Source organism: Anguilla rostrata, chromosome 3 (genome assembly GCF_018555375.3).
Source record: "Anguilla rostrata isolate EN2019 chromosome 3, ASM1855537v3, whole genome shotgun sequence".
Classification (NCBI taxonomy): Eukaryota; Metazoa; Chordata; class Actinopteri; order Anguilliformes; family Anguillidae; genus Anguilla; species Anguilla rostrata.
In genome coordinates, this window is record NC_057935.1 from 25,209,940 (window position 1) to 25,236,185 (window position 26,246).

The following is a 26,246-nucleotide window of genomic DNA, read 5'->3' on the forward strand; positions in this document are numbered from 1 at the left end:
TTTTATTTGTTTTATTGTTTCATTTATTCACACAAGGAAAACTTACAGACACAGCTACTTACTGGTTGAGCAGGTGTGGGGGGGAAAAAGCCCAAAAGAACTTCTAGTACTCAACTAGTATTAATCAATCAGTTGAAACAAACAATAATAACTACAAAAGAAAGAACAAAAACAAAACAAACATAAATTATTTTAAAAGCAAGTGCCTTCAAGGAGGCTTACAAGATGAAAGGGGAAGGGGAAAAAAGAAACGCATAAGCAAAAATCCGAATGTATTCCTGAACTCCTCTCCCCTCCCCCTCCCAGGTGGAGGTCTTCAACCTGCTGTTCGTCACGAGCGAGAGCAACTCCCGCAAGACCTACGTGGTGCACTGCCAGGGCTGCGCCCGCAAGGCCAGTGCCGACCTGGAGAGCTTCGTGGTGCTGGAGCAGTACAGGCTGGAGGACCTGATGCAGGTCTACGACCAGTTCACATTAGTAAGTTCCCCCGTGGTGCTGGAGCAGTACAGGCTGGAGGACCTGATGCAGGTCTACGACCAGTTCACATTAGTAAGTTCCCCCGTGGTGCTGGAGCAGTACAGGCTGGAGGACCTGATGCAGGTCTACGACCAGTTCACATTAGTAAGTTCCCCGTGGTGCTGGAGCAGTACAGGCTGGAGGACCTGATGCAGGTCTACGACCAGTTCACATTAGTAAGTTCCCCCGTGGTGCTGGAGCAGTACAGGCTGGAGGACCTGATGCAGGTCTACGACCAGTTCACATTAGTAAGTTCCCCCGTCTCGGTTTGGAGCACGAAACTCTGCTGTCTGCTGGGCTGCAGAGTCTGCAAGCTTCCTTCCAATCAGTAGCCAGGTTTGGCCTTGATAATAAGCTTTGTGCAGCAATCATTGACTTCGGTTAAGGACCTAAGTACTGAAAGTCACAGAAAACCTGCAGATTCTGCAGTCCTCTTGGACTGCGGTTTCATTTTCCTGTTATACAGTCTGGGTTTAGAGACCGGTGAAGATTTCCCTTCACCTTGAATTAGGCCTGCTGGATGCCTGTTGGGTCAGAATCTCTCGCCCAGTTCAAATGGAGCCCAACCAAAATACATACATAAATGTAGACTAAATGATTTATTTGCAGACATTGTCATTTAGACTCGTCACAGCAGATAAATTCTGACTCCGCCTCTATCCTCTGTCCACCCCCCCCCCCCCCCTTCCCCTCAGCCCTTTCTCGTCAAATACAGTCAACGATGACGCAATTCGAAAACAAAACTGACCTGCCATTTTAGTTCAGGGAAGGCCTGCCATGGACTGTTTGCAAGCCTGGAGTTTGAGTATACTAGTATCAGGGTTCGTACGGTCATGAAAAACCTGGAAAAGTTATTGAAATTTAAAATGCAATTTCCAGGCCCTGGAAAAGTTATGGAAAATAATATTTTTTAAAAAGTTTTGGAAAAGTAATGGAAATATAGCTAAAGTTGCATAAAATATAATTACTAATTAATCCAATCATAAAAATAGTATGTATAGTAATAAAACGTAAATTGGCACGTAACCTTCGCGGTATTTTGGTGGTGTGAGAAGTTAATTCGGTCTGGCTCAGTCTGTTTACAGGCACGCCCAACAGGCACGCTTCTGCTAATGTAGCAGTTAGTAAACGTAGGCCCTACTGTGCCAACAATATGCCAGGGAAGTGCAGCTTCAATTATATATCAGGGCTCGAAATTAACTTTTTTTACTAAAAGTTAGGAGCACCCACCAAAATGTAAGGAGCACCAACAATATATGCAATAGATTTTTTATTGATAAAAAACGACAATAACAGTACGGTTTACAAGTAACAGTTAAACGGTCACGCCTAAAATGTGTCGACTCTTCAAGGAATTGCGTGTTATGCATTCAAACGACAAAGCGCTTCTCGTCACATTAATACCGCTAATTAAATCAACCGCCAGTAAACTGCATCAGAGAAATTAGCTGTTTCAACCGGGTCGCTACACAAAACGCTTCGTTAATGTTTCAAAAAAATAAAAATGCCGTAATCGTTCGCTTCAACTTTTCAGCTTTCGATAACGCTAATAAATTGAACATAAACTTTTGTCTTCAGGTAACAAGTAAACGCATTAGCTCTCTGTGTCGCGTGACAGTGGAGTGCTGCAAAAGGGAGTGATTGAAGGCTAATATTAACCAATTTAAAATCAGCATTAAAGGTAAGAATGTCAAGCTCACGATTGATTAGAAGGGTCACCGTCAGCTCACAAGGCACATACTGAGTGTACTAACTAGCGAATGTACAGAGAAAGAGACGTTCGACTGAAAAAAGAAAAAAAAAAGGTTGCACCAGAACAATTATTTGCACTCGCACAAATGCTCCCAATTATATTTCGAAGTCGCACAGATTAAATTTTGGGAGCATATGCGACCAAAATGGTCGCAATTTCGAGCCCTGTTTGAGACATTGACGAAAATGTTAAACTATTCGAATTAAAAAATGAAAGAATGTATCTAAGTGTGTCTGTCTGGTGTTTATTTGTTTTAGAGAGGCACCATATGTTTCAGATGCAGACCTAATTTTACTTAGTGTTACAATAAATAATTTTAAATCGTCCCGCTGAGATAAAGTCATTTGTTTTGGTCATGGAAATTCAGTTAAAGGTTGTGGAGAAGTCATGGAAAAGTCATTGAAAATCATTGGTGAAAAAGTGTATGAACCCTGTAGTATTCTTTGAGGAACGAACAATGCTAGTTTGAAGCACGGTTTGACAGCTCAGAGAGCGATCTGTGTGGACTCGTTTAGGTGATTTTGAGGGACTTGCTTGATGTTAGGTCTGCAGAGCCCATGTCATAAAGGGGCGATTAACAGAATAACCAGCGACTCTCGACAGTGCAGTGAGGTAAATAGTATATATATATTTTTTAAATAACAAATTAATTTTAACTTTTTCGGTGCTGTCAAAATAGCCCACTGACTTTGTGGCGTAGACGGCTAAATAGCCGGCAGCAGGCTTGGAGCAGAACTCTTCTCGATAGCAAGCTAATGGCACTCTATAGCAGAGAGTAATGAGTCTCAAGTGGTCCATGGTCCACTGGAGGCAAATTTCGAGGGCCAGTGGCAGAATCAGCAAGCGGTTCTCTGGTATTTTTGCTCATTTTCACTTTCCAGTGGCCCGCTGGTGGATTCAGAGTTTTCAGGTAGATGCCCGCTCATTCGCCGCTTGTTTATCGCAGATTATTGTCTGCAGGCTTACTGTCGAACCTCCGCTCATTTTCTCTTATAGCCTAGAGTAAATGTATTTAAAACATAGAAACAGATACGATGTTACTTTTGTGAAGATCATTTTTAGCACAATGTGGAGCATCTATGAGGACAAGACGAGCTCCCTGGCAGGTGAAAATGCAGAGAAGCTATGCTTCTTGCTTTATCATGTGTCACTAAATGACTGGCAGTATTCTTGGACAGTAGTGGACTGAAGTTCATCACACTAGTGTTTACTTGGATCGCAATGTAAAATTGGTTGACAGTGTTAGTGTTAATAACCATAATATTCTTTAATTTAACCAATTTTTTTTGCAGCCTTCTGAGTGCCTGTGCATAGTCATATAGGTGCACAATCAACACAGAAAAAGGTTTATTTTCATTCCAGCTCAAAGATTCACAGTATCGATCGCCATGGTGAATTTCCACCCCCCTCACCCCCACCCCCCCAATGAAAATCGGTATCTGTATCGGTCTCAAAAATCCCATGTCAGTTGGACTGTAGTTCAAACAACTTCAAAAAGAAAACTATTACCAGTTCTGCTCCCGTCCGAGTCCTTTTCGCCTTTGTGAAGGGGGCTTAGCTGGTAGCAGGTACCTTGCTGGTACCTTCCTGTCTTTACGAAGCCGGCGTTATTATGGCTTCCCGAGTTATTTTATAAGGTAGCTGGCTCCCAGGCTGGCACATTATAGAGCTTAAATGGGGGTGGTTAAAAGGCAGAATTTGCACAGCGTGTTCATTGGGCTGTTGCACATCACAAATGCTGTTTTTATGGCAATGCAGTGCCCTAACAGGGTTCCCGTACTTCCTTAACTGCCGCTACTTCCTGTTTATTTGGCAATCTCACTTTTTGCAGCCTTTTAAAACCATGCCATGTGGATTTTATTAGTGCATTCATTAAAACAGGTAGTATTGTAGCATGCTGGATAATAGATTCATAGCGTTCCTTCTGACACACATTACTGGAAATTGCTGAACTAGATTAGTTTTTTGTTTTAGGATCTACATAATACTCCCATTTTTCTGCTTTTGTGGTTATATTTGTCCATGTGTGGTCTTCAACGCATCTACATTTTTAAGAAATGCCTGTGAAGACAAAAAGTTTTAAATTTATAGTGGTCTGTCACGGCAGCCGACAAAGTCTGGTAGCTCTGAAAAGTGTGTGCATCCACTGATTTCCCTTTCCTCTCTCCACAGGCTCCTCCATTGCCCTCATCCTCATCTTGACATTAACATTTATCGTTCTGTGGGCAGTACACACGGACTAAATGAACCATTTCTGATATTCAGGAAGGGACCAGGTTCTGCACCACTGGTTTCTGTAGCTATCCCACAAGGCTGCTGGCTGAAAGCTCTGTGTCTATGCAACCTGCCAAGTGCGCAGTGTCAACCCCTACTGGACGGGAGTGGGTACTGCTCCTTCTCCAGGACTATTTCAAAGCTGGTTCAGCTCTTACTTACATTAAAAAGTAAATAAAATATGATAAAATGTTTTGTATATATTATGTCAACTGGCAACAACACAGACTACTGACTTTCTCTTTTTGTATTCTGTTTATGGGCTGAGAAATTACCTTTTTTCCTCATTGAAAATTTTTCCCCTTCAAATGAGTACTAGCTTAGCTGGTCTTTTGTATGATAGATAGAAATTTGAAGTCTCTTTGGGCAACAAAATCAAAAAAAGGAAAAAAAAAAGAAGACATTTTTGTAATGTGAAGACTTAGGTGATATCTTTTTTTTTTACGGCTTTTATGTTTGTCTTATTTTGATGTTTATTTTTTGTTAGTTTAAGAGGGAAAAAATCCGAAAAAATAACAGCCAAGGCTCAAAGAAAAACGAGTTGCACATAGACTAAGGACAATTTAATTTGTTGTGATTTCTTTTGTTTTGTTTCTAATCTTGATGTAAATTTACACTATTTATAAATACATATTTATTGCTTGAAAATATTTGTGGATGGAATGCTGTTATTTTTTCCAGAGTACCTGCCATGAAATTTTAAGGAGTTGCAATTTTATTACTCCTGTTATGTTTTCTATATATAAATAAAACTGCTTAGTAAGCATTGTACAGATACATGAAAATTGTTTTATTGTTTGAAGGATGTTTTATGAGTTATTAAACCAAAATTGTTACCATATTATCCAAATGATTACTTTCTATGTATTTGCACTACACACTGTTTAACGATTGTACACAACACTAGTGCCTGTGCTATGGTACACTATAGAAAGCCCTGTACACAACCAGTGGATATACTTGACTGTGACATGGCACACTTGGAGAAGGGCCATTTTATAATATAAGCCGTTGCACACTTGGTGAACTGCCACATTTCAACGGGCCTACCTTTGCAGCAGGTCAGCAATGTCAGAACTGCGCCGGAGGTGTACTTGCACCAATTTGATCTGTTTGACAGTATGTCCCTGGCCATGAAATGAAAAGTCTGGCCAGGTTCACAGTCAATAAGACTACCTAAAGTAGGTGTGGTTATGTTGTCACGATATTGGTATCATTCACCTTGACTTATTAGTGAGTTAAAAAAAAGTCTTATATTAATTAAAATACCTGAGAATTTTAATATTAGTTGTCTTTGCTTGAAGTTCTGATATCACTGTTGGTCATTAGACTTTGCTGTCATGCTCTATATAGGTGCAGGAGATCTCACACACTAACTTTTTTTTAAGGTGCTGACAAATGGGGTGCAATCTGAAACAAGAAAATAAAGGTCTCGCAGACTTTTCTCATTGTGCATTTATTATGTCAAAACCATACTGGAGTCTTTTTCAAGGCACTCTTGTACATAAAATTAACAGCCAAGAAAGCCCAAGAAACAAATTTCCTTCATCTTGCAGTAGCAAATATGCATAATTTCTGGGGGGGACTGCACTCAATTATTTACAAAAGTATTTATTTGATCATTGACAAATACAGCCAAGGCAACTGGTCCATACATTAAAAATGATTGATGATGACCATTTATAATTTTCTTTTTTTTGTTGAGCGCATCAAATTTGGGTGACACTCAAGACTAGGTGTTAAAGGAAGTAATGTGAATGTGTCTGTGGGACTTTCTGAAGGCTCTTGATTTGCATTTAACCCAGATTTCCATGAGATAAACCCGTGTTTGCTCTGAATTATCCTGGGGTTTATCATAGCCAATGCACTTGTTTTGAATTAGAAAAGTATGCTAGTGACACACGGTGGATGTCAACTGAATTGCAGGCTGCCTAATGGGACTGAAGAAAACTGAAATGTTGAGACATTTGCTTGTATATGACACTGTAATGATAGATGCAAGTTGCTCTTCGAAAGGAACACATCAGGGCTTATTCCTTAGGCAAACTGTTAAGTTTTGAATGTTCAGTCTTGTTTTCTCAAGATGTGTTAAACTTTACAACCCTCCTCAGGAGGATTTTCACCATGTTGAGGGGATGGTAATGATTGCTCCAGTAGATTGGTGGAGTGGAAACAGTGCAATGAAAGAGTATGTAATGGTCCACAGCAAATAGCCTCTTCATCACCATACTTGCAGTCTGCTGCGACTGGACGTTCAGTCCCATCCCATCAGCTGCTGCAAAGCCTCTTCATCTTCTGTCTCCATCTTTTTGCCCCCGTGTGTGTCCCATTGCATCTCTCCCTCACTCTTAGTTTTGAAGCGTACCTTTGTATTTTGGACCATTGCAGGTCGTGACTTGATGCGTTGACCCTCTCCCAGGGGTGTTGTATTGAGCAGGTAGGCCGTAATCACAAGTGGGGTAATTAAGAATGAGTGTAACTGCGTACAGCCTGTCAGCAGCCGGACATTTAATCTACAGCACCTTTTCAGTGTATGAATACAGTTTGCAGCCAACTGATTTTTTTCTTCATCTGAATGCAGCCTAGTTTAGGCGTGGCTCTTCCTGTTGTCCTTGTGGATGTCAGGCGATGTCATCACTGGGGGGTGGGTGTGGGAGGAGGCAGTTCCTCCCCTTTTCTCATCTGGAGCTCAGTCCTTATGGCCCCTAAGTTCTGGCTGGATGTCCTCCACGTCTCTCGGGTCCTCCCGGACATCCCCGGCTGTCCCAAGCGTCCCCGGCGCTTGAGCTCAGAACTGGTCTCCGTACCTGCACTCGGGGTAGCGGTACGCCAGCTGCGGGCTGCAGGGCCGCAGCGGTTTCAGTAGGCCCATCAGCCCGCGGGCCGCGTCCGCGACGCTCCGGTCCTCCCGCGCCCCGTCCGCGCAGACCCCCAGCAGCCGGGCCGCGTCCCCGTGGAGTCGCCCCGCCCGCGCGTCCCGCGGCGTCAGCAGCTTCGGGAGGAGGTCCCGGCAGAGCAGGGAGAAGCTCTGGGAGGGCCGCACGGAGCTGCAGGGCGGGGGCCGGGCGCAGGAGGTGCTCAGGCAGGAGAAGACGTCCTCGCGCTCCGGCTCGGAGTCGGGCGGGACACCTGCACGCAATGCAGAGACACATGCTCTCAGTGTGAAGCGTCTGCTTCTGTGTGGGGGCTGTAGTTCATTCAGCAAACACTGGCTCTTAGCATTAGCTTCATTTTCATCACTATGAAAATGAAGATATGTAAACTGAAAATACTGAATACGTGCACATGCCTAATATTGACTATTCAAAAGTCCTGTTGCCCTTTGATTGTTTATGTACTGCGGACTTAAATTCATGTATGTTTTCTTTTTTTACACAGTATTTAAAGTTCAAAAACTTCAAATAATGAGAATTCTTTAATGTTCTGTACATGTGAGATCCTTTGTTTTTTGGCCTTGTCACCTTATTTATAAAGGGCTGCCCACCCTGTTCCTTCTTACTGCGAATTTTTCTTCGCAGTAAGAATGCATTGCCCTATCCTCCCCTTTAAAACAATATCTGGAAGTTTTTGTTGTTTCTTTGTTACTTGAATGCCTTATGCTCAAGGTCAGTGCAACGGCTGTGCTGGTATCTATTATCTGTACTTCTTGCCAACTTGATTTTCTGCTAAAAAGAAATCAAAGGGGGATTCAGTACAACACGTTTGGTGAGTAGAATATGGAAGTAATCATTTTCACAGAGGAACCTATTTGCAAAGATCTAGTACACCCGCACTACAAAATGTGAATAGCAGTTCTTACTCTGGACTCTTCTGTTGAGAAGCATCTTGGGGAGACGCTCTCTATTCAGATAATTTTTCTCCCGTTGCCTACTTGTTACATTTACATTTATACTACATTTATACTAGAATTGGCCAGCAGCACATAAGTGCAACATTGAAAGCAATGTTAAAAATGTACTGAGCAGCATATATGCGATACAACCATTTGCTCAAAATTGTCCTTCAAACAAACCTTCATTATAGATTGAATCCCACAATTTAACAAAGGTCATTTTTTGTTAGCCCTCTCCATCATAGATAACGACCCATGTTAGGAACAACAACTCGACAAATTGACTATTCCGTGAGCTTCAGACGTTGTCATGTTTCTCTGTTTTACGCTTGTTGTTCAGCAGAGTGGGAGTGGAGCTGGTATTCATTAGCCATTAAATGGCAAGCATGCAGCTGTGCTGTCTGCATTTGCACACGTCTGTCTTAATCAACGCCCCCCCCCCCCCCAAAATCCCTTGAATTCTGCTCTATTATTATCTTCATAACCTCCTGTTTGCTTGAATAACGGCATCACACAAATGTTCTCTACAGTATGACGCCCCTAAAACAAGGAACAAAAACTCAACTGTCTATCTCTATGGGTGGGGGGTGGGGTGGCCCGGGTACGTTTGTTGGAACTGAGGCAAAGTGCGAGATGGGAGAAACAACCTGGAGTAGAATCCTCTTCCACTTCAAAAACAAAATAACTTGAAAACTTGAGAGGAAGCCAAGAAGTGTCCCTTCTGGTCTTGCTTGCATTAGTATCTGATAAATTGTATTTATGTATCTCCATTTATGTGGTGCCATCTGTTAGCAACTGATTTTTAAAAATGTGTTATGCATATCAGTTTCCAGGCATTTAATCTCAGATCCCATTTCTCAGTGTTCCATCCTTGAGGAACACATTTACAGCAGGGTATCTTGCACGCTGAACTACTGCATGCTTATTATGGCTTATTTGTTGGAAGATGGTTGGTAATGGATAACGATGCATGCTGGAGTGTTTACATTCAGATCTGATTCTGGTTGAATCAAACCTGGACTGCCTCCAGATACAATTCAAATCTGATCCATATCAGATTTCTTGTGTTCATGCTGCAGTCATGAAATGTGACACCTATTGGTTTTGTAAAGAAGTCATGTGTTGCATAAGAATACAAATGCAAACTGGAACTCTGTACTGGGGACTGTTATCACAAAAGCTTGACTGAGGACCTGATAATTCATATTAGCAGCAATTTCAGTGCTACTCACCTAGGTGCAACAGCTCTAACAATTTGATTTTGGCTTGGTTATAACAATGGGAACTCTAGCTGCTTTAGGTTCACTTGTCTGTAATCTACTGCATCTGAGAAATTTCTGAAATTAGTGTCTGTAGCAGCCACAGTGGCATTTCCATACAATTAATGTCACAGGCATATAAATGGTCAATTTAATAAAACTTATTGAAAAATATGCCCTTGCCATATTGATTTATGTCTTGATGTATTAAACAAAACCTCTTCCCTGGGTATTTAAAAAAGGTAATATTAATTCTTCTACAGGCATGCATACAAAATAAAGACTTATTTTAGGTGCACTTGTATACCACATCTTCACAGATCTCAAGTTCCATGCAGCAGGTGTGAGAACTAATCTCACACTCACACAACCAGCTCCAAAAATCTCACATATTTCAGCAAAAGGAACCATGCTGATTTTTGAAGGGCTTAGGCAGTGAATTTGGTATATTTTAAACAAAAATGAGACAATTAGACATTTAAAAATGCAAATGAAGAGAATAAGGTATATCTGTAAAGATCATTTTTAAATATTTTTTTATATAATGGGAATTTTAGATATTTTTAACCGGGCATTAGATGAACTTCATATATGTTGCACATATGATGAAAATTAGGCAAAATTGGTGTATTTCTTGACAGAAATAAAGGGACATTGATATATTTTCAAACATAATTTTGGCAAAATCGATATAAACACATATAAACAGAAGTACAGTTTACGCTTCGCACCTCACAAATTTAGATTTTAGGTTTGAAGATCTGTGCGATTGTCTACCACTCAAAAGAAGAGGCAAACGTACCTTCCAGCAGGTCGATGATGCCGATAGCACTGGCGTCCACGATGAAGAGCTTCCCGTCCTCGAAGGTGGCGAACATGTCCTCGGAGACGCGCGTGTAGTAGAGGAGGAACCCGAGGCTGTTGGAGCTCAGCCCCTGGGCGACGTGGAGCAGCTGGTAGGCGATGTCCGCTCGGGTCTCCAGCGCGGAGTCGTACGTGCTCCTGATGGGCCTGGTGGTGGCCGACACCATCATCCTGCCGCATGAGCCGTAGTATTTGGGAAAAGGCCAGCCCTCCGTGCCTGGGAACATCTATGGTCAAGGGTCAGAGGCAAGAGGTTAATCAACAGGAACTGTGCTTCACGTATATTATATATATATATAGGTCCGCACCAAACATCTCCTGTATTTTGGCCTATCCCGACTCTTCGCCCCATATACTTAAAAGGCACGTAGCCTTGGTATTCTCCACTGGATCCACTGGTCTTCCATTCAACTTCTTTTAACATTTAGGCCTACCATTACCAGTGGAGAGTGCTTGTGGATGTGGTGTATGTTAAGCGTCATTCAAAGGCAAAACAAAGTATGAGAATATCACATTTTAAGTGCCACATTGGCAGTTATCTGATTCCTGTCGGATTTATTTACATATATGAATGCGGCCCAAAACGGATCTGAAAATGTCCGATTCCATGTGCTTTATTCCTCTTTACACATTCATAATACATATCTGATTTGTGCCACATGTGAGCAAAAAATTGGAATTGGGTCACTATTACCAGGCGATGTAAATGCGGCCTGTTTCCAATACTGCCCCCCCCCCCCCCCCTTGCCCTTATCCCCCACTTCCTACACCCCTGGCGGTGCCTATCATGCCAGCTCAAACCAAACCTCCCTGCCTGAAAGTCTGAAGCAATAGTGAGTGCTGATTAGCTGACCGGAAGCAACAGAAATGCCAGGTGCTGTTTGGCCTGCCTGAAGCAGCAAGGACAATAGGTTCTGATTGATTGGCCTGTCTGAAGCAACAGTGGGTGCCAATTAGCCTTCCTGATGCAACAGCACCAATGGGTGTTGATTGGTCTACATGGCGCAACAACAGGTGCTTATTGGCTTGCCGGAAGCAACAGCGGGTGCTTATTGGCCTACCTGAAGTAACAGTGGGTGTTGATTGACGGCCAGTGTGTAGAGCAGCCGCAGTTTGTCCCGCTCGGCAAAGTGCTTCATCTGCACACTCCCGGCGTCCGTAACCTCAGCGTAGCGGCGCACCAGCCGGTCCAGCAGCCGCTGGGAGGGGCAGCGCATCATGGGCGTGGCCAGACCCTGCAGACACACACTGTTTTACAGTAATGCTTCTCACCTGTGAATAAACCTTTCCCACAGGATCTATGCTTCAACATCAGCTGTCCACATTCACATTTAGGCATTTATGGTCACTTATGGGAACTGATTAAATTAGTAAGATAGTGATACATTTTGCTGGTTTTTCCTTATGAGTTCTTCTCTGACACTATTACCATTGGCTTATGTTTGTGAGGGTTTCAAGCTGTGGCCTAGTGTAAAGCTTACTGTAACAAATGTTAAGGGAAAGGTGCTATACAAATAATACAATAAATAAAATGCATAATTCATAGAAAAGTAACAGTATGACATGACAGCCTTAACAGGTTTGAAAGATTTATTTGATTTATTTTAATGTCACTGTCACAGGCTTTATATTTATGAATGCTGCTCCCTTGGTCAGGCTCCCTTGGAAGGTAGACATCTCAGCAGATTTTTGCATACAATCTAATAGTATTTGCTAAATCGGTTCAGGGTAATTCTCAAAGGTACAACCGCAGTGCCCTATTTGGAATTGCATCTGTAATCACAGAGTTACAAGCTCATTTCTCTAAACATTACAGTACACTGCCATTTTGTATTACACCAACCGTGCACAAGGATGGGTAAATTCTCACACATTCAGTACATCAACTCTAAATTGCTCTGAGCATGTTCAACCTCTCTCAAAGGCCAGCAGTGTTGGCCTCTGATGGAAATGCAGCCCTTGACATTGCTGTAAAGGATGAATCTGTACAAGCCTCACGGCCAACACTGTGCGACTACTCACAAACAACTCCAGGCTGAAATCAAAAGATCAGTAAAGATCAGATCTCTCCCATCATGCAATGGGTGCACTTCACAAATCCAAGGCTACAGCAGAACAATTTTTATGGAGATATTTTTGTAGCAAAAGTCACAAATATGTAAATGGTTTTACAAATCTGTAAATGGGGTTTTACAGATATGTAAATGATTTCACAAATATCTAAACAGTTCCACAAATATGTAAATGGGTCCACAAATATGTAAATAGTTCCACACAACTGTAAATGGGGTTTCACAGATATGTAAGTGGTTTCACACATATGTAAATAGTTCCACAAATACGTACATGGTTCCACAAATCTGTAAATAGGGTTTAACAAATATGTAAATAGTTCCACACAACTGTAAATGGGGTTTCACAGATATGTAAATGGTTTCACACATGTAAATAGTTCCACAAATATGTAAATGGTTCCAGAAATCTGTAAATGGAGTTTCAATATGCTAACGCTTTGGTGGGGATGTTCTTCCAACCAATCATATGTGCGTGTTAGAGATTATGTTTTTCTGCTGTTCAATGGTAATATTACATAACATAATGATGAGAACAGGCCATTCAGCTCAACAGTGCTCACCAGTTTCTGGACTAAATTGTACCTAGTGGTCTGATTACCTACAGACTAGATAGTATCTAACACTGTATCAAACCTAGTCTTGAAAATACCCAGTTTCTGCCTCTACTACTTGACCTGGCAAGTTATTCAACACATTGACTACTCTCTCTGTGATAAAATTCTAACATGTTAGGTGTGCAAGAGAGTAGATCTTCCATAAATAATCATTACAAGCATACTAGACTTGCTTGATGACATCCTCTTGGTAAAATAAAGATTAAAATGAATTAAAACATTAAAAAAAAAAATTACTTAATGCATTACAACCACACAAAATATTATTTGTGTGTGCATTATGTCACACCCTGGGACAAACCTGACCCGTGGATCACAGATCTAAGTATCCAGAATGCCTTTTATATTGCATACATAAGTACTCCTAAAAAGCTTATATAATTATTAACAAAATGGACAATACAATAAATACTGTAAGTTGCATAAGGGGGAACAAATTTTGCACTAATATCAGGAAGTAGTTTTTTTTAACACAGAGTGAGGCATAAATTGGCAGAATATGTGATAAAAACAAATCCAAGCTGAAACAGCACTACTAGACTATTAATTCCCAAGCTCAGGTCCTAGAGGGCTGTGATATCTGCAGGTGATTTCTTTCCAATCAATAGGCAATTTAGACTTTGGACACGTGATGTTTGGACTATTTAGCTAATCAATTACTTTCGTTAATGATGCATTAACTACTGAAACGCACCAAAACCCAGCAGCTACTGTTGCCCCCCAGGACTGGAGTTCTGAGAGCTCCTATTAAACATTTTTAATAATTTAATAAATTAATTCCCTTGGTAAAATTACCTAGCTTTTCTCCAGATCATCTTTGTGCTCATAAATCTATGAGGGAATTTCATAATGATTGATCCTTACCAACTTTGCATTCTCTATCATTACAGAAACAAGATGTGGGGGTGGCAGTGTAGTATAATGATTAAGGAGTTGGTCTTGTAACTTAAAGGTGGTAGGTTCGATTCCCCGGTAGGACACTGCTGTTGTACCCTTGAGCAATGTACTTAACCTGCATTGCTTCAGTGTATATCCAGCTGTATAATTGGATACAATGTAAATTCTATGTAAAAGTTGTGTAAGTCGCTCTGGATAAGAACGTCTGCTATATGCCTGTAATGTAATGTACTAAGTGAGTGATAATCCACAACAACATGCATAGCTATTGAGAAATCGTGACCAACGTGGAAGCGAAGAACCCTTTACCATGAAGGTCATTGTTTCTTGACAGCTGATCACCTCCAAGAGAATTATCCTGTTTATTGCACGGTTAATTAGGCTACTTTATGAAAGCAATCAATCAATAATTTGACATAAAATGTTGACCTAAAGTGATATTAGTAGTTCAAATAAATCAAAATTAATATCAAACACATTTTCGATTGTGTTCTCATGGATAATATTTGGAAGCATTGGCTAACCAAAGTATTGGAATAAGACAAGGCACTGGAACTGTTTAAATTCCATACTACCTTAAGTGTAAAACATTGCATTTAACGTTAACAATTTTTCAAATAATACTTTAGTAGTGTTGGCACAGGCCATGCTTATTTATTTGAATTTTTTTTATGGAATCTCTTGACGTCGACAGCATAACGCTAACTGGAAGAGCTGTAGCTACACAGAATCACTGTTTTGATAGCTGAAAGATGACTTTCTTTGCTCTGCCTCCATATCTCTAGCTCACTGTCACTCTCCAGGCACTGTGTCACTGACATTCATTTCCTCCCCGGCATCATTCAATCTCACTCACTTCTTGTAACATCGCTAACACTTTGCGGTCAGTTTTCGCTTTGTCATTGTGAATCTTTGTATGACTTTGTACAACTTTATATGACTGGAGCTAACATTAACTAACTGGATTCAGTACTGTATAGCTAGCATCAGTCGTAGGCCTACAGCAATAACAGTTACATTTAGCCTACTTGACAAAACAAGAGCATGTGGCATTGGCAGCCTTGTCATTTTGTGATGTTACATGCGGCAATCAAAGCATAGACTCAAGATGACGATACATTTGACAGTTCACGGCCATTTAAGTAAGTAGGCCTACCTGAAAATGTATTTAAGGTAGAAGCTCTGCCCAGCACTAAGATATACTACCACACTCAAAAAAGCATGTTGGATACAAATAAAATTGAATTGAATTGAATTATTCCCGAAACCTCCGCTTCACTTCCCTAGGGGTCGATGCAACCAAATTATAGCTGCACCAGAACTGATTGTAGTGTAGTTAGAAAGCTATGGGTTTGTAATGTCTGGTATGAGTAACTGATGGGAGACCAGTAGTTTGTAATGAATTTGCGTGTCAATGACTCTGTGGTCCGACGTCATCCACCCCCCCACCCGGTTTCCGACATCGGTTCCAAGATGGACCCGCCCAGTAGATCAGGTTGTGCTGGTCATTGGAAAATTAAGTTGCAAGCCAAAAAAGTGTGGGCACCCCCCACACAAAGGCCTGTTCTGGGATGTTCTTTTGTATTGGAGGTGTTGTGGCCATGCCAAGTGAAACCGGTGGTGGGTCAAACCTGGACCATGCGTGGCAGCAGCAGGTGAGATCGAGCCCAGTCCTGAAAACGGGGCGTGGCCCTCAGGACGGCCTCGATGCTGCAGGAGTGAGCTCGCCCTGCCGAGCTGCAGATGGAACGGTCCGATGCCTCGTGGAGTGGCTGGGGGATGAGTCGCGACAGGACCACAGGCCGCCAGTTCTCAGAGTCATCCGTGTAGTTGGCCAGGTACCACCTCCTGTAGACAGGGGGCAGCATCAGCTGTGGGGACAGCCACTTCTCAAACCTAAGTGGGAGGAGAAGGTGTGGAACATACTTTGACCAAAGATGGCAGAGAATATGACAAGATGCATTCATTATAATCAGACAACGAAAAGAAATGCCTGCGAGTTGTAGCCAGTTGGTAGTCCATCAGAACTAGATGTCATTTGATCAGGGGTCTCATTCGGATATGACCAGGGATGGCGGTGGTTAAACCTCCGCTTCATTGTCAAATTTTGGAACTGTTTCACACACTTCTAGTTGAAATAACATCATTGCAATAGATTAAAAAAACAGAAGAAAAATAAATCATTATCACTTGGTCCAGTGCTGATATTCACTCCCACATTGTGTCATAATTCATACCCAGTTTCAATTAAGAAGTGTTTCTAAGCATGTAAGTGTCCTGACTGTTTGTTCTTTGATGCTTGCTAGTTTGCTAATGGATAGCTAACCTTAAATAGCATAAGGTACACCACTAGCAAGCTACAGAACGCAGTTCTATTATACCAAGATAAATGTATTCCAGTGTTACTGCTAGCTATTTAGCATTCTAGCCAAAAGAATAAAATGTATTAATGTATTAAAAATATGTAATATTACACTAACAATATGATTAAATCTATTATTAATAAAACAATTAATTATACACTAACGATTGCTAAACTGGCTAGCTTTATTGCTTTAAGTGTCAATATATTAACTTAAACTAACATTTTCAGTCATAGTTTATGTAATGGGTGAGAGGAGTACCTATCTCTTCATGCATTCACTAGTAATATGAGGTGACAGTGCACCCTTTGCACCAAATATGGCTAATCCTCACCCATTTAGGGGGTGTTCTAATTAAGGATTTCTAACATCCAGATATGAGCGTCACAGATACTTGGTAAATGGCTTAAATAAAGCACGGCACTTGTACCATTTACAATACTAACTTATATTAGATTATATCCATAATTTAGGTAGAAAAACGTCCCACAAAAATGCATTTTTTTTTCATCAAAAATGAAGTTGTCTTCGATTGAAGAAGTATTGAGTACTGCATATGCATCACACTATACTTGCCTGGCATAACCTTAACTAGTATGCAACTTAGGTGATATGTGGAACTACCAAAGATCTATGAAGCAAAATGTAACCCTGGTGATCCTTACTGTCTCCAAATCTATCCAAAATATCTAAATTGTGCATTGCTATAAATCATAAAATAATCATATATTTCTAGTGAGAATTACTATCTTTTCAGCAGTATAGGGGTCAAAGATATTTAGGGGTCCAAAAACCTATTCAAATCCTCTCCAAATAAAATGCTTTTTGGTCCATTATAATTCATATAAATTTTCTCCTTTATAACGGTTTAAGATGAAAAATTGATGTCAGATTTGAAAATAATGCAAAAACATTGTGACACACTGTGGTACACATGCCTAAATATATTATTTACACTTATGTTTTTCTATACTCTACAAGATGTAATCTTGTGTTTCATGGGGATGAGCCATATTTAGTCTATTATGAGATACTCCAAGGGGAATTTTACTTTCATTTAGCACATATCAAAACACAGTAAATTTGAATGAGTATTTTCCATGCAATTTCCATTCCATACTAAAACTGAAAGGAATTATATCGGTGTAAAATCCGAGTGGGGTTTTGCATGTGATCATTGTACTGTAAGTGCCTACTCCCGCTTTCTATGTGCATATTTCTTTTTCAAATTGTTTATTCAAGACAATAAATTAATCTTGAAAGGGACATCTTTCCGTGTAAAACCTATGGTACGATTGTATATTTATTCCATATTTCCAGATTTAGTCATAGATATTGATATTAGAATGATGTGGTATAATTCCACAACCCCCTCTTGTTTATTTCATTATTCCATGTTTTTCACAGCTGTATTAGCATACCTTCAGACTATTGTTGGCTTTATCTTGTTATGATGGAATAAGAATTTTTGGTGGTGAAGGAATATTTTTATGAACTCCCAGATGGACATTATTGTTCAGTGTGTCATGCTTGGGGAGTACAGTTGCAGATGAGACAACAGGGAGGGGGTGCTTGTTAAATGGATGACTTACATGACAATGGTAGCACTTAGGAACTCTGCATTTAGCATTGTTGTAGTGTATTGTGTACTAATGAAGCTAAAACACAGAGTTTGTTGTTTCCACTCACAGTTTGGTTGCAGGAATAAGGATTGTCTTAATAATCTCTACTAGCCCATTTGGGGGCTTTGTGAAAGGGTTAATATGAACACAATTTGGGATTTAGTTGGTTAGCCTAAGAAATATTTTGTGATTTAGTAGTTAGTTTGTTAACTCTGGTGTTGCTCGCATCAGATCAAAATAAGACTTTCCTGGTGCATTTACTTTGTTGGCATGCCCACAGACAAAACCCAAAAAGTCTACAAATTGTGGTAACGCTACTCTTGTTGTTTTGGGCAGAGTCACAACTCAACCTTGAATTCCACAGTGCCTGCAGGTATTCCTTTCAAACAGCAGCCACTTAAGGCCTTGAAAATAAGGTTTGCGAGTTCTTTACGACGATTAAACACATTGGAAACCAACAGACATTGCATACCACCAGGACACCTGTGACGTTTCCTTTTTTGTGTGTATTTTGTATTAGGATAAGTTCTATGTGAGTCACATCGATAGATCTACTGTAAACCTGCCTTTTGATAACACAGAACACATCTGTGGTTCTCTTTCTTTCTTTTTCTTTCTCTCAAAGGACACATAATCCTGTGTTCAGGCCACCCCTGCAGCTAGATGACTTCACTGTTTTGTCATAACTGTTATTGAAGTAAATGTATAACATTGACAAAAAGCAATGTAAATATGTTTTTCATCAATAGCATAGTCCACCACTGCATTTAATATTCATGTGTTTTAGCAGCTCTATTTTATGTGACATCACTTTGCCATTCCTTAGGTAACACTGTTGATGAGTACAGAACAATCTTAATAAAATATATGAAAAGTCGCATGAATATTCATGCTGTATGTGATAATTACGTGGTAAAAAATGGCTTTGTGAACTAGATCGAAAGCTAGCTGTCTGTTTGATGGTGATGTAGGGAATTGTGACAGCACAAACAATGTTGAATGAATTTCAACATTGAATGGATTTATTCAATCCTTCATTCAACTTTAGTTATTCAATTTGGCAAAATAACTTGTTTAACAAAATGTCAAACGTATTTCATTAATGTTCCGGAGCTTGCACTGCGTACCATGGCAATCATGACATACAAAATTATTTGTATTTCTCAAAATTGATTTGACTTCAAAATTGTTACATATGAGATTTCAACAAAATATTTTATTTACAATCCACACATTAGTAATCACTTATTAAAAATATGGCTTGTTTAATCTTAACAATAGCTAACTTGTGAAAGATTGGAAAAGATCATTTTGATCCCTATTCTAAACAGAACAGCACTCTTACGTACTGTGGTAGTTCAAAAACTTTGCTCTTTGCCACATATTCCTCTCTGCTTTAACCTGGTATGCTAATTTTTCATTATGACATCATCATTATCAACCTCAGTGTTGACACAATAAATGAAGGTGTTTACATCTGATCTAGGGACAGAAGATATCATTGCTGCATTAGCTCCATGCAGTTAAAATCGCAATAAAGTGGTTTTGAGACTTACCATAAGTTAAAAGTTTAACTTAATTTAATCTAATTTAAACCTAATTGTATTTGATTACGGGGAGATGAGTGTGTAACCTTCCTTTTCATAATTACCTCCTTAATCAAACAAACAAGTTGTCTAGGTTTAACCAGTAAATGCGGAATGGAATGCACAGCCAGTATATTCAAGTAAAGTACATAATCAAGGTATTGTAACTCTTCATGATGTATGGGCAAACAGAAAAAATATTGCTACTTTCAGATATTGCAATATATTGCTGTATTTTCAGTTTCCATACGGGTGATGACCTCCAGTGACCTGTTTTCAGTGTCTGTTCTCAATTCACTAGGGCCAGGGCTGAAAGATGATGTTGTTTTTATACTCCACTGGGAGTGGCTTCTGTTCTGGGTCAGCTAATACAGTAATGTTCATTGTAAACAATTGAATGAAATCGTTTGGTTTTTGCTTGAATGTCTGATTGATAGGAGGGATATGATCATTTAAGATTAAAAACAAAAAAAAAAATACAAAATTGGGTCAACTTACAGTTCCAATGATAATTATCTATCTTGGCCTGATAATGAGGAGTATTTCTACTCAGTGCCCGTTGGACACACTAGGATACCATAATTACTATAATCATAATAATCAAGTCAAACAACACAGCTTAAGAAGTTTTAATATGCAACATGCAGTGTGTATAATAACTTATAATATTTATATATTCTCAATTGTATAAAAGTAAATTGACCAGGATTATTCCACAAAGAGCTAGTTTCTGCGCTTAACTTGCCTGATCTCCTCTTTGAAGAACTTTTTGCAGATTGAGGTCCCCACACAAGCGTTGCATTTATCCAAACCCAGGAAGCTTCTCCCAAAGGTGTAGGCCTTGCGGGGGGCCGCAGGGGAAGGGGGAGACCCCATCGCACCGAGCGCCCAAAACAGGACCCAGATCCTGGCCAGTGCGCCACAGACCTCTGCTGCCCTATTCCTGGGGCATCCCAGGGTCATGGTAACAGGTCGCTTCCTTCGGGACAAGGAGTTGAGGGGAGATCAGGGACGGGTAGTGGGGGGGTTCCCCGAAATGCGAAGGCTCCCCTCTGCACACAGACGAACACAACCGCACAGCTTCGGGCTCCTCTCTCGCTCTGTTACACCCTCCGCTACGCCTCCACTCGACGCAAGGAAGCGCATGGAGGATGCAGATAACCCCGTTGCCACGGAGACGCTTCCTGGCCCCCCAACAGATGTTGCTGCGCACCTCCCCCCACACCCTGCCAGCCCAGGTCTGTCCCACCCTCCTGAAACAGGCCAGATAACAGCCCCCACAAAGGTGGGATATCCTGGCCTAGGCTGGCCTATTTTTAGATGATGTCACTAAATGCAGGCATGCTGGGTAGAATTGCAAGGCTAAGGGTGCATGTCCACAGCACTGTTCACAGCAGTCTGTGTCAGTTGGTGTTAAATGTACTTACTGTATTGCTGGACGCCTTATCCTCCAGACATCTTCAGTAAAGAGAATCTGCAACTTTTACAGAAAGAATTCATGCTTTCCCGAAATTGTGGTAACTGCAAATAACTCTCACTTTCTGTGCAGCTGTCTGCAAATTGGTGTTCAGTTTTATTAGAGGGTACACACATTCCCTGCAGTCAAATTAGACTGAGGTGTTCATTAGATTCCCCATAAATATGGAATTTGGTATCTGTACAATTTATGAGATTCTACATTGATATGGGATTTGTTATGAAGAACCAAAAAGGAAAAAAATAGCATAGATCACATTATGCTTAAAGAATTACTATTGTATAGCATTACTTCTATGTGAGTTCCTGTACATAACAATACACTTCCATAATTCTTTTGTCTCTTTTTACACAAGCTCGTTCAGTGAATCATGTCTAATCTTGCTGTGTGACTGGTGACAAAACCATAGATTAGTACTTCACATCTTTAAATGGTGTCTGCAACTTTTTGGATGGGGAGAAGGGATCAGGTAAATGGCCAGCAGGTGTCGCCCTTCGTCAAAAATACTTACTATGGCACTGGTTTTCAGTTCAAATTGATTCAGAAATCTCAGTCTTGAGTTAAAATCTCAGCTGCGTGTTCAAGATTGCATCCAACCAAGTTGTTCATACATGTGATTCAACCTCCTCCATCCATGTGATTTAACCAGCCCCAATGGTGTTGTACTTTATTGCAGTTTGTCTTCTGTGACGCATTGCTACTTCCTATATTCAAAAACATATGTGTTTAAAGGAGAAGAAGGAAATGCACTGGGGGTATTTCACAAAGCTGCATTACTGACCTAGCTGGATAACTGCTCTGAGTAAAAACTGGAACCCTACCAAAAAAGGAATATGGACTGAAGTAAAAAGAGCAATTCTGGGGTTTACTCAGATATCAACACAGTTATCCAATTATTTTTGTGATTTTATATTAAACAGGGCATTTTTATTTGGCTTGGTATTCTTCTTCTTATTATTATTCTTCTTCTTCTTCTTATTATTATTATTATTATTATGGGTCCAAGCACTGCAGGTGCTGGAACCCTATTGTTTTTATTAATATTAATAATAATAATAATAATAATAATAATAATAATAAGAAACATATTATATAATATATATAGCAATCAATCAGACTACTGATTACTCTCCTTACGGCAGACAAAAACTTTCTGAAAAACGCTTGAACAGCATCTCCTCTGAAGGCAACTGAACAATTTGTATGAAGCGTGCATTGTTGTTGTCAGAGCGCAGTTTTCTTTAAAAATAATGTGAAGAAAGTTTCCATGTGAAAAATTTTGCTGTTAAATTAAATTTTTGTTTTTATGCCTACATTATGCAAATTTCATACATTAGTTCTAGACTTGGTTTATAGGATTGCTGCTTGTATTAATTTTGTAGGGCACATTAGTCTGAATAAAACAAAATTTGAATGGTGTTTTAAGATTTAAAAAAGAATTAGAAACTACAGCTAATTTTGTGTCCAAGATGAAAAGCTACTTGAAGCCTAATGTTTTAATAGGTTTTATTGCTATTATGTTTTGTTATGGTTTCCTCATTTTTTCAGGCTGATAAAATTTGATCAAACTTGCGCTAACATGGTCAGTCTATTCTTTCTCTTAAAGGTCTATGAAGAAAGCTTCTATCTAGAAAATTATAGCTGCAGTGTTAAATAAAAAAATATATATTCCTGCATAAATTATGCAGATTTTGTTAATTAACTCTAAATTTGGCTAATTGGCTTACTGCCAATTAATTGGCTTGCTACTACAACTAAATTTGTGTCCATCCTAGAACCTTATGGTTTTGGATGGGTTTAAGCCTATTTACATTGGCCAAATTAAAATAAATATCAGCACTACTCAACTCCAGGTCCTGCAGGCTGCAGGGTCTGCAAGTATTTGCTCCAACCATGCAGTACACCACCAGATTTCACCAATGGGCTTACTTCGTGACAGTGGCAGTAGCTGAGTTGAAAACAGACAAGGCTGAAACCTCCCTTTAAACTGATCGTTGGTTACAACCTGTTTTCATTCATTTTCAATGATTAGCAAGTGTGCCAATGATCTGAATGATCCATTTGTAGGTTAGCATGCAGCTTCTCTCTTCACATTATGTTAGGGAGATTAATGACTAATTCAATTTAGAAAAACAGTTTTAGTCACTAAGTACACGTAATGAAGTAAGGCACCCAGTCTGTTATCTACCACTGTTGCCTTCAGTACAACCTTCTATAAAGGCTACACACCTTACGTTTCAAGATTTGCACATTGTAGACCTTTGTAATCGATGTTCTCTGATTGTGGGTGCACAGAACGAAAAGTAGCCTATATATTCTGCATTATTTATAGGCAGCTGGCACTCTTTTATGGTTGACTAGAATATTTTTAATGTTTATGTTCTACGGAATCATTACGTAGTTAGTTCCATTGTTGCTAAGGTTACTAAAGGACACTTATTGATAAGTATGCATGGTTTTATTGTTAAGACAAGGCGCTTCAGGTTCTCAGCTTTCTTTCTTTGTTAGCTTTGACTGATATATGGCTGTAAGTAGAATGATTAATAAGGCAATAAATCAGTTTGAGGGGAAGTTTTCTGCCCCATCAGTATTCAGTAAAATAATTAGTGAAATCAGGTGCTGTATAGTGCATGGTTGAAGCAAATACTACAGACACTGTGGCTCGCAGAATCTGAAATGGAGTGTGTGTGTGTGTGTGTGTGTGTGTGTATATATATATATATCACCACTAGGGGGCCACAGTGGATAGGAGTAATTACTAGTATTCTGAGTTATGATGTTTTGCTCATTTTTAATATTTTGGTCTTTTCAGATTTTATTGATAATTAGCATTGTTGTAGATGGTTATATAGAATAGTGCAGGAATACATTGGGCACCGATTGGCCACTTGGTGACGCTATATCAGTGAACTGAATTTTCAATATTTAAAAAGCCATAGCTCTTGACCACATTGCCATGCGGTCAAAAATGTTAACTTCTAAAGAGTTTGATGTAAATTGTTTCATTTGGCACTCATCTTGAGCCCAACCCTAAAGTATTGGCCCAATCACATGGTAGCTTTATATTTAAAATATTTATGAACTCATAAAATTTTTTAAACTTGCTGTAGTGATCAGTTTCCTCATCTGGAACATATATCTGTATCTTATTTGTTGCCAATATATTGGATTGCCGCCATTTTGGAAATGCTATTAACCATTTTTCTCAGTCCCCAGTTTTGGCCTAACCACATGGGTGAGACTTATGCAACTTGACACAGATGTACAGGGTACCTTCCTTTGGCCACTGCATGATCTTGGCACAGATTGGCTACTTGTTAAAACAGCTAATGAAGTCAAAAAGGTTTGACATAAAGAGAGTAAACTTGATAGCTCAATCCTGAGGACAGCCATCATTTTTATTTCATTAAAAATCAATGTTTTCAAACCTGCTCCCCTGACTAATCTTCCCAGTATGAATATATCTGTATGATTTGATTCACATGCAAAACAGTGGTAAATTGGTACCAAGTACAGTGTTATATGCTCATGTTCAATGTTGCTGAAACTTAACACTTAACAAAAGTTATGTTTACCTGTATAGGGTGTTGAACATTCTGTTTGCGTGTGTATTATTTTATACCTACATATATTACATAAATATCAGCCATTATATTTTAATATAGTTTGTGGTGTTGTGTACTTTTCCACTGTTATTGTTTAGTAATCCTTCTACCACCATACATAGTCCAGTGTCCTCTGGTGTATCTGGTTAATCTACCATCTACTATCAGCCTTCAAAATACTCAGCATGGCTTGGGCATTAATATATAAAGATAAATATGTGTTGAACATTTTCCAGTTGTGTTTGCCTTGTCTAAAAGGACAACTTGAACCAATGACCAAGTTAAAGCCAATTTAAACCAAATATGTAAATGTAAATGTAACCGTTTTGAAAAGAAATGGAAAGATATCAAAACACATAAAATATGTTTGTTTGACTTGCTCAATAATAATGGAATGTAATAAAGACACATTCAAAGCACAAATTAACAACAGATTTTTTCATCTTTATTTAAAATGTGCAAACATTTGATGAACTATATTCATTCCCCATTATTGATTCAACTTTAAGAATGTTCAGCTTAATAATAGTCAAATATTGTAGCACTTTTGTTCAAAACAACAGCAATTTTCAAGAAATATCAGCTAAACAGACAAAATCTTTTCTAGACTATTACCTGCCGTTACTTCTGATACCTAGATGTCAAAAGATGGGACACCTATGCAGCATCTTTGGAATCCCATAACTAAAAGTTATGAGAAGATATTTGTTGCTCCCTATTATTTGGCCACAATAGCCCAATCAATTTCAGGATGTAACAAGAAACACAGTTCATACAAAGTTCTCATTGTGCTTTGACCCTGTGCATCGCTGCTTGCAGCTATATTTTAGTTTGAAACACTCCGCCACAGATGGCTGGAACTTTGCCAGCAACACAGTACAATTTCCAGTGTTAATTCAGCTCTTGAGTAGACAACATATGGTCCCACTCCAGACCAGAGCAGCACCATATATACTCTGTAAGTGTTTATTTAACACTGAAAATCTTACTGTGTACAAATTCCACGACTGACCAGATTTTACGATGTGATCTTAATTTTATGATGGCATTTTAACGCATTTAATAGACCACTACCTTGCTATTTAAGGTGAATATGTGGCTACTAATGTAGAATAACTGTGCTAAAACCAATAAACTTATAGACACAGCCATAATTTTGCTTTGCACCTCCGCTTGTTATTGTTCAAAATATCCCCATAATAAATACTTTGCAAACATTTAACTCAATGACGTTGAGTCCTTTCCTTGACTGAACTCAAGTTACTCGGCTGTAACTGTGTCTGAGTCAAGCATGCTACTGTTGTCCTTCACCATGTGTTCCAGACTGTTTCTGTCTGTATATAGGCTACTGCTTATAATACATTTGTGTTGATGAGTCATGCAGCATCGATGCTGTGGTCGGCTCTGAGAGCTCAAGGAAGTATAAGTGTCTTGCCTTGAGTGACTAAACCGACCTCCACTTCATGAAATCCATGTCTAGAAATGCTGGTTTCTTTGTCGGCACTAAGA

General features: G+C 39.6%; 2 protein-coding genes and 1 long non-coding RNA gene across 7 annotated transcripts in view; 2 read left to right on the plus strand and 1 right to left on the minus strand.

Annotated features, from left to right (window-relative positions):
* Window positions 1–5,387, plus strand: part of LOC135250544 (lysine-specific demethylase 6A-like) — an 87,033-nt gene extending 81,646 nt beyond the window's left edge. For all 5 annotated transcript variants that reach the window (XM_064326924.1, XM_064326925.1, XM_064326926.1 and 2 more), the window contains 2 exons: window positions 307–477; window positions 4,442–5,387. In XM_064326924.1, the coding sequence (XP_064182994.1) occupies window positions 307–477; window positions 4,442–4,471 (201 nt within the window). In that variant the 3' untranslated portion in view covers window positions 4,472–5,387. The remainder of the gene's footprint in view (window positions 1–306; window positions 478–4,441) is intronic.
* On the plus strand, window positions 771–2,878 carry LOC135250555 (uncharacterized). The gene is made up of 2 exons (XR_010328947.1): window positions 771–1,341; window positions 2,718–2,878. It is a non-coding gene; the product is annotated as an uncharacterized LOC135250555 (long non-coding RNA).
* Window positions 5,388–5,980: 593 nt separating the features above from the next.
* On the minus strand, window positions 5,981–20,778 carry dipk2b (divergent protein kinase domain 2B). Its single transcript, XM_064326966.1, has 5 exons — window positions 20,401–20,778; window positions 15,716–15,980; window positions 11,560–11,733; window positions 10,437–10,725; window positions 5,981–7,672 (listed from the first exon to the last, which is right to left on the minus strand). The coding sequence occupies exons 1-5, from the start codon at window positions 20,616–20,618 to the stop codon at window positions 7,332–7,334; spliced, it is 1,287 nt and encodes a 428-aa protein (XP_064183036.1). The 5' UTR covers window positions 20,619–20,778; the 3' UTR covers window positions 5,981–7,331.
* Between the last annotated feature and the right edge of the window lie 5,468 nt (window positions 20,779–26,246).